This window comes from Trachurus japonicus, chromosome 12 (genome assembly GCF_045865225.1).
Source record: "Trachurus japonicus isolate A0001 chromosome 12, Traja_1.0".
NCBI classification, from domain to species: domain Eukaryota; kingdom Metazoa; phylum Chordata; class Actinopteri; order Carangiformes; family Carangidae; genus Trachurus; species Trachurus japonicus.
The window spans coordinates 3,433,528-3,447,613 of NC_140918.1; the positions used below are offsets into that span (position 1 = coordinate 3,433,528).

General features: G+C 44.4%; 2 protein-coding genes across 2 annotated transcripts in view; one reads left to right on the forward strand and one right to left on the reverse strand.

Annotated features, from left to right (window-relative positions):
• Window positions 1-14,086, reverse strand: part of marchf5l (membrane-associated ring finger (C3HC4) 5, like) — a 253,777-nt gene that overhangs the window by 48,689 nt on the left and 191,002 nt on the right. The window lies entirely within an intron of this gene.
• The window catches only part of LOC146976844 (uncharacterized), a 35,249-nt gene that overhangs the window by 17,473 nt on the left and 3,690 nt on the right, over window positions 1-14,086 (forward strand). Inside the window, 5 exon segments of the mRNA XM_085794251.1 lie at window positions 878-958; window positions 1,394-1,619; window positions 7,419-9,486; window positions 11,503-11,676; window positions 12,876-12,922. Of these exon segments, the coding sequence (XP_085650377.1) occupies window positions 878-958; window positions 1,394-1,619; window positions 7,419-9,486; window positions 11,503-11,676; window positions 12,876-12,922 (2,596 nt within the window).

A 14,086-nucleotide genomic window follows, 5' to 3' on the forward strand; every position in this document is an offset into this window, starting at 1 on the left:
AAAAGAGACGGACAGAGAGAGAGAGAGAGGAGGACAGAGAGAGAGAGAGAGAGAGAGAGAGAGAGAGAGAGAGAGTCCTTTACGCTGATTTCATGGTGTTTGTTCATGTTGTGATTAGTGTAGGCTACACCTCTCATCTTATACACAGGGTTTGAATAAATGTGAGTTTCTTTATTAGTTTATTAGTTGTTGTTTCTTACATTGGGCAGCCGTTCTCAGTGTATCAGATCAATCCTGGTTAAGTATATTAGTAAACTCATTATTGGTCACTCTGAGCTCGGACCTCCGGACCAAAACAGCTGTTTCCTCCTGGGAGAGGTTCGGCCTCTGGCGTCGCTGTTTCCTCCGTCCATGTCCAAGTATAAAATGACAAACTTGCAGCGCGCATCACCCGCCGCGCAGTTAAAGGTGAGGAGAGGAGCTCCTTTGATTGGTGAAGATCTGACTCGGCTGTGTCAAACCCACTCCACGCCTTTCTCTCCTCCTCCTGTCTCCCTCCCGCCCTGTCTCCTCCCTCTTCACCGTTTGCGCCGGTGGGAGGGACGAGGGGAGGGGCTGCGCTGGTCTAAGTCTGACTGCGCGGCCCACCAATCTTGCGAAATGGACCTGGGCCACACCCCGTTGGCGTGGCGAAGCTGCGCTGCACTTAGACTTCGCTCGGTCTAGGAAACTAGGGCCCTAAGAGCCCATAACCTGGGAAATCCAATGGGTTGCACCCCAAACATTATGATCTCCGTCTCATTTTTATTGAAGTTTAAAAATTCTGATGCCATCCAGGATATTACTTGAGTTAAACAGTCCAGCAGTGTCTGTTCTGACCCAGTTCAATTTACAATCATGTTTTATTGAATGTTCTAAACATTCATCTGTTCTCCACAGAGTTCTCCAGGAGACCTCAGAGGTTCTCAGTGATCAGTTCACCAAGCAGCATCACACAGACCTGGACTCCATATTTATGGTGTGTAAATGTTCATCCACGCACAGAACTGATGACTACAGCCACCAAGAAATGTTCAGCTACAATTACAGTGTCATGCTGCTTTATTTGTTTTACCAAACATTTCTGGTCTCTCCTGTTCATCTGCAATGAATCCTAAAGAAAAATATTTGTTGTAATTTTTCTCTGGCATTTCAGCCTCATCAAAAATAACTGAGATGCTGAGGTTTATTTTGTTCTCTCTTTCATATGAAACATGACAAAATGTTTTTTTTTTACAATAGTCTTTAGCACCAGTTCAGCACTAAGGTACTGAATCTATTTTGCTCAGATCAGCAGGTTTGATTAACATCTATAAATCTATCTGTGCAGCTGTGAAGAGAAGTGGATGTTAATATTTGATCCATGTGTTTATACTGAATGTGAAGTTTACACAGCATGCTATTGTTTTTCCAGCTGCTGGAGGAGAACATTGTCACTTTTGTGAAGAATGAGCTGAAGAAAGCCAAAAAACTTCTGAGTCCAAATTGCCCAGAATTATTTGATAATCCTGACAATGATGGTGAGGTAGTGGGTGGTGATGATGAAGATCAGAGGAGGAGCAGAGAGTCATTTCTGAAGATCACAGTGAACTTCCTGAGGAGAATGAAGCAGGAGGAGCTGGCTGACTGTCTGCAGAGAAGTAAGAGGATTCATCTAAAGATAAAGAAGAATGGAACATTTTCTAATATTTAAACGGGTAGAGTGAAATAAACTCCTCAAATGTTATTTCAGTCAATCATTTTTTGCCCCTTTAACAATACCAATTGGTGTTGTACTTTATATCATTTATATCTGTGGAAGGAGCAACATAGCTAAACGTGTAGGTAACACCCCAAAAGAAAATACCAAAAGCCCAGCAATATTCTCCTGTTGGTATTTACTTGTTTTGAGCTTGCCGTGCTGCCAGGTGTGTGTCAGTCACAAGTATATGACTTGCTTGCCATGCATGCAGACTTGCTTGGCGGTTGGATGATTGCTGTCCAAAACAACACAGCCATTTTTTACACTTCATTTGACACTGTCAGGTACCTCAGTACTGTGTGGAAGATACATAGGCAGCCACAACAGCTTGGCACTTGACCCACATGCTGGTCACTGGCCTGGTCCCAACCAGGAGTTGTTGAAGGTTAACCAGAGTGGTTATGTTGGTCACTCTAGCACGTACAGCACGCCCAAGCTGATCCCACAAGTGTTCAATTGTTGCTCTCATTCCATGGATTCAAGGCAAGGCAAGTCAAGGCAATTTTATTTATATAGCCCGTTTTTTTTTTGTTTTTTTTTACAAACAATCTGTCAAAAGGCTTTATATGGCATCATAACAACATCCTCTGCCATTAGACCCTCACATTGACGGAGGAAAAACTCCATAGAAAACCCTTTTAATAGGGAAGAATTGGAGAAACCTCAGGGTGAGCAACAGAGGAGGGATCCCTCACCCAGGACGGACAGACGTGCAATAGATGTTGTTACAGACAAGAAAACAGTTTATAACAGAGAATGTGAGAAACATGGAAATGTTGAAGAGAGTTGATGGGGGGGAGGAGAGGAGAAGGAGGGAGGAGGAAGGAGGAGAGGGGGGGTTCTGTGTAACCAGATGTGTCCCCCAGCAGTCTAAGCCTATAGCAGCGTAGCTATAAAATGGTTCAGAGCTACCTGAGCCAGCCCTAACTAAAAGCCCTGTTATAAAGGAAGGTCTTAAGTCTAGACTTAAATGTAGTTAGAGTGTCTGCCTCTTTGACCCACGGAGAGAGCTGGTTCCACAGTAAAGGAGCCCGGTAACTGAAGGCTCTACCTCCCAGTCTGTTTTTAGAGATACTGGGAGTCACTAACAGACCTGCGTTCTGGGAGCGGAGTGCTCTGGTAGGACAGTAAGGAATGATTAGTTCTTTCAGATAGGTTGGAGCTTTATCATTAAGAGCAGGGGTCCCCAACCTTTTTATCTCCGCGGACCGGTCACCTGTGGAAAATTTTACCGCGGACCGGGGGGGGGGTAGCGTACGTCCTCCTGTTTACATTACATGTAGGCCTACTGTATAAACAGGACTACATGTTCACATAGCTTAGTTTTCTCTTACGTTTACGTTCTTTGTTACAACTCACCATAATATAGTATCACAATGTCAGTCATCCGGGGGTGACGTCTGTCATCTCGTTTTGCTGCTGAAGCTGCAGAAAACTCAGTTTCACAAACATAATATGTTTGTAATGGAAGCAGGTTTTCCGTGCTTTTGTGGCGATCTCAGGATATTCTGCTTAAATCCAGAACGCAGGGAGAGAAGTTTTCTGTGAGGTGATGAAGCGGCAGAGAGCCGGCCGGGTCCCGCACACACATTGCGGAGCTTGGAGCATGCGAATCACCTGTTGCAATGAACCCGTAATTTAAACAGGACTCGTGCTTTTTCTTTTAGAACAGCTTTCTTCTTGTTGGAAAGCGTCGGGTCTTCTGTCGTCTCATTATTGAGTTTTTCCCGGCCCGGCGACGTGTGTTTTTCACTCTTTTACGTTTGTGCCTGCCTGTCAATTGCGCAGCGCTGGAACGATGCACAAACGGAAGTGGCAACATTTTCAAAATAAAACGACCGGAAGTGTGAAATAGACGAAACAAACGATTTTTTTTTTTTTTTTCATTTTCATTTCATCTTTCTGCGGCCCGGTACCAAATGATCCACGGACCGGTACCGGTCCGCGGCCCGGTGGTTGGGGACCACTGATTAAGAGCCTTATAAGTCAGCAGAAGGATTTTGAAGTCTATTCTAAATCCTACAGGAAGCCAGTGGAGAGAAGCTAAGGTGGGAGAGATGTGCTCTCTCTTCCTAACTCCTGTCATAACCCTTGCTGCGGCGTTCTGGACCAACTGGAGACTCTTCAGAGAGTTTTTGGACATCCTGACAGGAGAGAGTTACAGTCCAACCAAGAAGTGATAAATGCATGCACCAGTTTCTCAGCATCACTCTGGGAAAGGATATTCCTAATCTTAGCGATACTACGCAGGTGGAAGAAGGCGGTCCTTACAAGTTGTTACCTCGTTGTAAAGGTGACTTATCAGGATTCCAATCAGTGGCGGCTGGTGAAAAATATTCTAGGTGGGGCTGTTCGTCCCTGAAGTTTTTGGTGACCATCTTGATAAAAGAACCCCAAACCCATTTTTAGGGATAAACATTAATTATTTATTTGCCTTCATAAATCAGCAGTTTGACAGATAATGACAATGAACAAACAGTAGTCTTTCACTGGTGGCACACAGTGGACGTGAAATATATTAGCAAATACTCTTAATACAAAAATATTGTTATTAAAAGGCATGTGTATGATGTAACCTACAACAGTGATTAATGTTAACTATAGACAAAGTGTGACAGGAACACTATAGGAGGAGCATAACGTGATAAAGTTTGGTCTGACCTAGCTGATGTGAGATGTTAACTTAACTGCTGCATTATCAGGTTTGATGACGAACCCCTAACCCTAACCCTTTTTTCGATTAGTCGACTAATCGGATCATACGTAAATTGAATGTAAAACATACAGTTTATCGCACCAGCATGCTGCTGCTCTCATATAACCATAGCTTTCAGCTTGAAGTGTTTAAGGTATATGCTAACTAAAAATAAAGACAATTAAGATGATAGTTCATTAAACTTTTAATGAAATATGCAGCTTTAACTGTAGCATAAAGTGCAAACAGCTGAGTAAAATAAGGATAAGGCACTGGCCTAAACAACACCAAAATAAATACTTAAAGGTTTTTTAGGTTTTTCTTTCCTTCATTTGTCTCTGGCATTAAACATAGCTATATTTAAATAAAATGAGGTAGACACCTGAAACTAAGGAATTATTCACAATAATAAAGTTTTGGTAGGCCTATCATTCAAATATAACTTGTGCTCAGTGTAAATAATAGTAGTTATGTTAAAAAAAAATCGAATAGTTTATAAGACAATCGTCTTGTCTGAAGAAATGTAAATGTTCCCTTTTTACTGTCACAGAAGGAGAAACATGGAAAGACTCCACAGTTCTGTGTGAAACTGTCAAATGAAAACAAGTGAAACTGAGGTGCAGCTCAAACTCTGCAAGGTGTGGACTGTGATGAGAAGCTACCGGAAAATATTGACGTAGATTTACGCCGGGAGAGAAGACTTCCTCGTTAAGACGAGCGCTCATTACGTGACGAGGACCGCTGTGACCAGACGCGGTAACGTTCCAATATAAGTCCGCGGTTTTATTTTTAAATGAGGAACGGCTGTTTTTCAGTCCGTGATTTAAAACGGTGGAGCGGCGGTACCGCTTGTCACTACCCGATTTGCAACGCTACCCGATTTGTGACAGCCACGTACGGCAACTCCACTTGGACAAACTTAGTTGAATTGACTTAGGATCACTGCCCTATGTGCGTCGCCACAGACGGTTTATCTTTTTATTTATTTTTAAAAATACTTTATTAGTAATGTAAATTGAGGGTTGGTTGTGGTGGTCTGGATCTTGATGCTCAGAAAACAGGAACACAGGCGGACTTTTAATGTTTACTGTCCTCTTTTCTCGCCGGCCTCATCACCATGACAACCACAAACAATCACAACTACCACAACACTCACTGAATAAACGAGTCTGCCGCGGCTGTCTTATGACGGACCTATGCGGTTTTTATTTTATTTTATTTTATTTTTTAATCATTTTCACAGTACCGTATTTTAAATTCACAGAACTTTAAGCATGTACGCAAATCGGGCAGCGCTCAGATGAAGTTTGTCCAAGTGGAGTTGCCGTTTTGTCACAGATCGGGTAGCGTCGCAGATCGGGTAGCGACACCGCTCCTAGTATCACTTCTCATTTAAAATGACAGAGAGAGAGAGAGAGAGAGAGAGAGAGAGAGGGGGGAGCGGCGGCGGCGGCGGGAAGGAGGGAGGGTGGGGGGCTACACCGGTGCCGCTTGATGACGGACAAGACAGGTAGAGAGAGAAAAGAGAGAACACCTGTACTAACTCACCTTGAGTGAGTGAGTGAGTGAGTGAGTGTGTGTGTGGTGGGCGGCTGCAGCGGCGGGTGCGTGTGTGGAAGGTGCCGCAGCAGTTTTGAGAGAAAAACAAAGTAAAAAAAAACAAAAAACGACGCATCGACTATTAAATTAGTTGTCGACGATTTTAATAGTCGACGTAGTCGTGACTAGTCGACTAATCGTGGCAGCCCTACTGGTCACACCTGTAAACATATTGAACAGTGCGCTGCAGCCTGATGCTCCGCATCACAGACGTCCTGTCACAGCCTGGGTGAGTAGTTTCCCCTGGTGTCACTCAGGAATAACAGTGTCCAGTCCAGTGTCCCAGAAGCTGGATGAACTAATAAAAACGCTCTCGGACGAGCTGTGAACGCACCGCGGACGAACCAACAGCATGTAGTCCAAAAGTTGTCTCCGAGCATCAAGAGAGAGCAGTCTCTGACGTGCCGGTTAACGGTGCTCCGGTCCTCCTCTCACACACTACGGCCTCCTGTCACATCATAACAGCCTCCCGCCACCGGCCCACAGAGTTTTATCCACCTGTTCATTGTATTTCCTCACCGTGAAACTGTGTTTTTCATCCAGCTGTGGAGCTGTGCTGCTAGTCCTGACTTCTGCCTAGCTTGGCTAACGTTAGCTGACAGCACCGTTCATGTGTCCCTTGAGAATGTTTTGTAATCCGTTCAGATAAATAGGTCTCTAACTCCAGTAACAGTCCGTGTGGTATCTGTCCTCACTGTTTAAAAAAAAAGGAAATTATGCGGGAAACAGAATTTGAAACTGATGAAAACTCCATAGCCATCCTGCTACCGAGGACAGCTCCTCAGTTAATTTCCCCCTCGATTTCTGGTTGCCACGGGAGACCAAAATGTTTGGTTTGGGGCGATATTTTCTGCGCCCCGAAGGCATTAAATCCGACGACGCTGATTGGCTAAATTACCTGTTGCTCCGTATATTTTTTACTTAGCAACAGTCACTGATTGGCTGAGCCGGTACACTGCTCGGGCGACTTCTCCAGCGCCCCAGACACAGAGCGATAGATATAACAGAGACAGTAAATGAACCTGTAGGCAAATTAGCCTCTAAATAATGGTTTAATTTTATATACAGCTCGATTTTAAGAATTCCTATCACATTCACAGGTTCAATAAGAAAAAAATATTAATTTTAAATTATAATTTCGGAAAAAAAAAAAAATCATTAAAATTCACTTTTCATCAGGGGGGGGGGCGGCGCCCGAGCGCCCTCTATTGACCAGCCGCCACTGATTCCAATTATATAAAATACAACACCAATTGGTTTTTACCAAGGGTTACTTATCCCCACCAAGGGTGACTGACTGAAATAATGTTTCCAAACTTTTTTGATGAGTTTATGTAATAATGGACATTTTCAGGTTACAATATATTTCATTCATTGATCTTATCTTTTTTTTTCTCTGTTTAGAAAGTCATGCTGCAGTTTGTCGACGTGAACACAAATTGAACCTGAAGAAGAAGTTCCAGTGTGTGTTTGAGGGGATCTCTAAAGCAGGAAACCCAACCCTTCTGAACCAGATCTACACAGAGCTCTACATCACAGAGGGAGGGGCTGGAGAGGTCAATGATGAACATGAGGTCAGACTGATTGAAACAGCGTCCAGGAAACCAGACAGACCAGAAACAACCATCAGACAAGAAGACATCTTTAAAGCCCCACCAGGAAGGAACCGACCAATCAGAAGAGTGATGACAAAGGGAGTGGCTGGCATTGGGAAAACAGTCTTAACACAGAAGTTCACTCTGGACTGGGCTGAAGACAAAGCCAACCAGGACATAGACTTCACATTTCCCTTCACCTTCAGAGAGCTGAATGTGCTGAAAGAGAAAAGGTTCAGTTTGGTGGAACTTGTTCATCACTTCTTCTCTGAAACCAAAGAAGCAGGAATCTGCAGGTTTGATCAGTTCCAGGTCGTCTTCATCTTTGACGGTCTGGACGAGTGTCGACTTCCTCTGGACTTCCACAACACTGAGATCCTGAGTGATGTGACAGAGTCCACCTCAGTCAATGTGCTGCTGACCAACCTCATCAGGGGGAAACTGCTTCCCTCTGCTCGCCTCTGGATAACCACACGACCTGCAGCAGCCAATCAGATCCCTCCTCAGTGTGTTGACATGGTGACAGAGGTCAGAGGGTTCACTGACCCACAGAAGGAGGAGTACTTCAGGAAGAGGTTCAGAGATGAGGAGCAGGCCAGAGAGATCATCTCCCACATCAAGACATCACAAAGCCTCCACATCATGTGCCACATCCCAGTCTTCTGCTGGATCACTGCTACAGTTCTGGAGGAGCTGTTGAAGACCAGAGAGGGAGGAGAGCTGCCCAAGACCCTGACTGAGATGTACATCCACTTCCTAGTGGTTCAGGCCAAAGTGAAGAAGGTCAAGTATGATGGAGGAGCTGAGACAGATCCACACTGGAGTCCAGAGAGCACAAGGATGATTGAGTCTCTGGGAAAACTGGCTTTTGAGCAGCTGCAGAAAGGAAACCTGATATTCTATGAATCAGACCTGACAGGGTGTGGCATCGATATCAGAGAAGCCTCAGTGTACTCAGGAGTGTTCACACAGATCTTTAAAGAGGAGAGAGGCCTGTACCAGGTCCAGGACAAGGTGTTCTGCTTCGTCCATCTGAGTGTTCAGGAGTTTCTGGCTGCTCTTCATGTCCATCTGACCTTCATAAAATCTGGAGTCAGCCTGATGTCACAAAAACATACATTGTTCTGGTGGTCTAAAGTCTTGAGAGAAAAACCTGAATTAAAATCTTTCTACCAGAGCGCTGTGGACGAGGCCTTACAGAGTCCAAATGGACACCTGGACTTGTTCCTTCGCTTCCTCCTGGGTCTTTCACTGGAGACCAATCAGACTCTCCTACGAGGTCTAATGTCAAAGACAGGAAGTAGCTCACAAAACAAAACAAAAATCATCCAGTACATCAAGAAAAAGATCAGTGAGAATTTGTCTGCAGAGAAAAGTATCAACCTGTTTCACTGTCTGAATGAACTGAATGATCGTTCTCTAGTGGAGGAGATCCAACAGTCCCTGAGATCAGGACGTCTCTCCAGAGATGAAATGTCTCCTGCTCAATGGTCGGCTCTGGGCTTCATTTTACTGTCATCAGGAGAAGATCTAGATGTGTTTGACCTGAAGAAATACTCTGCTTCAGAGGAGGCTCTTCTGAGGCTGCTGCCATTGCTCAAAGCCTCTAACAAAGCTCTGTAAGTGCACATATATCCATTTGGATTAACTTTTTGTCTTTTGTCAGGTCAAACCTTTAACCTTTTGTCTTTTTCTCCTTTCAGGGTGAGTGGTTGTAACCTCTCAAAAAGAAGTTGTGAAGCTCTGTCCTCAGTACTCAGCTCCCAGTCCTCTAGCCTGAGGCACCTGGACCTGAGAGACAATGACCTGCAGGACTCAGGAGTGAAGCTGTTGTCTGTTGGACTGAAGAGTCCATGCTGTAGACTGGAGACTCTTAGGTAGGGTGAATTTATTATTATTATTAATACATTTTATTTAGAGGTGCCTTTCATGACACTCAAGGTCACCAGTCACCTTACAATTAAAAAAGACAAAGTGAAAGAACACTTCAATAATAAAACAAATCTGTAATAAGACAATCTAATCAAGTAAAAGCAGAACTGAAGTCAAACAAATCAGAAATCTGCAGCAGCAAAGGTCAACAATGAAAAATGCACAGAGTGAACACAGAGTTAGAGGGAGTAGGCCTGTTTAAAAAGGTGGGTTTACAGACAGGATTTTAACCTGGAAAATAAGGTCAATGTTCCTAATGTCGGGGGGAGAGAGTTCCAGAGACGGGGCGCAGAGCAGCTGAAGGTTCGGACCCCATGGTGGACAGACGGGCAAGAGGAACAATGAGGCTTATAGACGAGGCTGGCCTGAGTGTCCGGAAAGGGATGTTTATGTGGAAGAGGTCCGAGAGGTATGGGGTAGTGAGGTTATGTATGGCCTTGAAGGTGTGGGGCAGAATTTTAAAGTCCATGTGGAATTTGACCAGAAGCCAGTGAAGCTGTTGCAGAACAGGTGTGATGTGATGGATGAATGGAGTCCTGGTGATGATGTGGGTGGCAGAGTTCTGGACCAATTGGAGCATATGGATGGACTTGTGGGGGAGACCGAAGAGAAGGGAGTTGCAATAATCCATATGGGATGTGACCAGAGGGTGGACCAGGATGGCAGTGGTGATGGGAGTAAGGGATGGACTGAACAAGGCTTCATGTATTTTTTTATGATCTTGCATTGAATGAGGGGTAATTATAAAGTGAGAAGGTTTGCAGAGTTGCAGACACCAATAATGTAATATTTTACAACACACAACTCTGATTCAGCCTCTCTCTCTCTCACTGGCCCTCATTTATCAAACTTGCGCAGGATCTGGTGTAGATTCTGGTGTAAATATCAGTGTCAAGTGTCACGTGTGATTTACTAAAAGTGTGTACGCTGCTGATTTCGGCGTAGAACCGGTGTGGTGTTGATAAATCCGGCGGCTGAAAACGAGCGTAATTTAAATGTCACGCCCCGATATATTCCTGCTTTAGAGGCGTCGCCCTGCCCCTTTTACGACATGGAGACACAGAAGACGGCCAAGAAGAGGGACTTTACTGGCGTTACCGCGTTGAACAGGGAGAGGGCGGCAACATTAAATATCTGGACATTGATAGATTGATAGGTTTTGTGATTGAGAAGTGTCATCCCGGTGGATGGAGGCTGCAGACGCACGTGTCACCGACCACGTCAGGAAACCCAGCGATCTCATGAAATGCTCCTGCTCCTGCAAACACAAGTGACTGAGGAGAAATCATATAGGCATATTCTGCTGCGAACGCGACTTTATGACCATCAGCACCGCTGGCATGGTTTGGCTGATGGAGGGATGTGAAACACCAGCCCGATCTCCCGCTGACAGGTCCCGGTGACTGGGGAAAAAAGAAAAAACACTCTGCCGCGGAGATCAGCTGGTAGCGCCCCCCCCCCCCCCCCATCTGGTGCAGGAGATGTTGGAAGTTTGTGTGTGTGATCTACAATAACAGGTCTGTCTGTCATTGACTGTTTCTGTTTACACAGCTGATTAACGAGCATCTGTCACGTTGTGGTTTTTAATTCATCTCAGTTGCTCAAAATAAAAGTCGAATTAATTTTCAACACGGACTTGGTTGTAGCGTTTCTCTTTTTTGGCTACTTTTTAACTTTTTATCAATATAAACAACAACAACATGTGGTCCACATCGCTGCGTTATTAGACTATGGTTTAATAATCATTCTGACACAGCAGCACTCCTTCCTGCATGTTCTACGCTGGTTCCAAATGTGCGTACACCTGGTCAGAGCTGGCGTGAGATTTGTGCGTACCGTACGCTCACGCTCAGATTAATAAATACCGATCCTTGCGGTGAATTTGGTGTACACCCATTTTTTTGGTGTACGCAAGTTTCATAAATGAGGGCCACTGTCTCTGCGTGTCTATGTCTGCTCAGTCTGTCAGGTTGTCAGGTCTCAGAGGAAGGCTGTTCTTCTCTGGCCTCAGCTCTGAGATCCAACCCCTCCCATCTGAGAGAGCTGGACCTGAGCTACAATCATCCAGGATACTCAGGAGTGAAGCTGCTGTCTGCTGGACTGGAGGATCCACACTGGAGACTGGACTCTCTCAGGTATGGACAGATGGACAGATGGACAGACAACAGCAGCTCTCACACTATCTGTGTCTCTAATGGTGCGTTCACACCAAAAGCCTCGGGAGTGTTGTGGCGGCCAGATGTCATCAGAGGTGGCAAAAGTACTCATATTCTGTACTTAAGTAGAAGTACAGATACACGTGTCAAAAAATACTCTGGTAAAAGTAGAAGTACTGATTCAACTCCTTTACTCAAGTAAAAGTAAGAAAGTACAGGCTCTGAAATGTACTTTCAAAGTAAAAATAAAAAGTAAAAATGAATTTTTGCCGTTAATGAAACCTACATCATTTGATAATTTTGTTGAACAAAAAAATTTCAGACAGAATAATCAAGATTGAACTGACCAGAGGCGGTGGTTCCCAACGTTTGGGCCGCCACAGACTCTCACAAAATAATAAGAATTTTCAAACAGCGCTTTGCCGCTCGTAAACGGTAAATACGCTATATCGCGCTGATTGTACAGTGTTCAAAACCCAGACCACCATCGCTTCCTTCCTCCATGCAAGCTGCCTCCATGTCGCTGCTACAGTAGGCTACAAGTTGGTAACTCGGTTCTCTCTCTACCGCCCCCCCTCCCTCCTCCCTCTTCTTCTCCCTCTTTCCCTCTCTAGTTCGTCACGTCTTTTACCGGTGCTTTTACGTCGTGAAAAAAAAAAAAGTAACGAGCCTGTTTTTACAATGTAAGGAGTAGAAAGAACACATTTTTGCGTATAAATGTAGGGAGTAAAAGTAAAAAGTCGTCAGAAAAATAAATACTCAAGTAAAGTACAGATACCTGAAAAATCTACTTAAGTACAGTAATGAAGTATTTGTACTTCGTTACTTGCCACCTCTGGATGTCATTCATTTTCAATGGAGACTGGCGTCGACACGCGTCGGAGCGTTGAGAGGCGTCAAATTAGAAGATGAGAGAAGTTCAACTTTATGCAAATGAGGAGCGTCACCGCCACAGCGGCAGCCAGTTGCAGACCGGGAGTCTCACAGCGGGAGAAATTGAGAGCGCCTGACTGGACACATCTTCCGTGCTGCTTGAAAGTCCCGCCCCTTTGGCCGCCGGCCGCTGGAGCTGGCAGCTGGTGAACAGAGAGTTGAGAGCGTCTGCTGCCCATGCTGCTGACGCTTTTGGTGTGAACGCACCGAAAGGCTAACTATCCTAACGTTGTTTCCTCCTCCAGGGTGGACCACTGTGGACCTCAGAGACTGAGACCTGGTGTGTTGAAATGTGAGTGTGTTTTAATTTGTTTTAAATTTGATTAATGAGAACATAGCTGCACATGTTTCACTCTATCTTTACATTATCTAAAGGTACGAAGTCTAATTTCTCCAGAGTTTCATTCAGGATTCAGCTTTTGTTTTTGTCAGTGTGGGTGGAAAGATGTTAGAATTCAATCGTCGTAAAGGTATAGTTCAGTGTTTCCCATACTTTCATTTATTCATTAATAAATTACGTCCACTACAAATAGATTTTTCGGCTTTTGGCTTGACCAATGCAATATCATTCTATTCAGTGATCTCCACGTAGCGCTCTAGGGCGGCTATAGGGCTTTTAATTTGAAGGGCCAGATACAGGAAGCCGTGACACTCACTCGCTGTCAGTTTTGTTTGTTGTAGTTACACGCACGGCAGGTCTCTCTCTCTCTCTTTTTTTTTTTCAAAAGCGACTTATACAGACGTTTCTGGGGCCTCATTTATCAAAGAGCGTGTAAAAGTCCTCTTAAATTTTCAGTACGACGGAAAGGCAAAATGTGCGTACGACCAAAAAATATACACTCTTTTCAGATCTATCAAACTCCGCGTACACACGGCTGCACGGTATTTCCCTTGATAGATCACACCGGACCTGAGAAAAGCGTGGATGAGAACACGCCTCATACCCAGCCCCCTAAACGGCCCCACGCAACCATATGTGGTCAATGCAAATCAGTTACGTGCATATTAAGTAGCCATGTGCACTCTGGAAACGTGTGGAATGACGTCAGTGGAAGACGGTGAAGACAACAGACGGACGGAGAGCGGAGGAAGAAGCAGAATTTCTCTGAAAGCGAGATACACGGTAACAGGCAATATCAGTCAGAAACATCATCTTGCATTGAAAGGCTACAATAAAAACAAAAAAACCTCCCAAATCTAAATGAAACAGAACAGAAAGAAGAAGAATCATATTTATTCTGCCCCTTATTTTAGATTAGGCTATGTCATACTAATTTAAAGCAGGGTTTCACTGCCAGTCAGTACTACTTTGCACCCCTTTCCACTAACCCCCAACTTCCGTTCACTGGAAGATTTGATTTTCATTTGTGCATAGCTATATATTGAAAAAAAAACAAAAAAAAAAAACATTGAAGTCCACCAGTCTGTGACTTTTCCTAAAATGATGTTGGGCAGC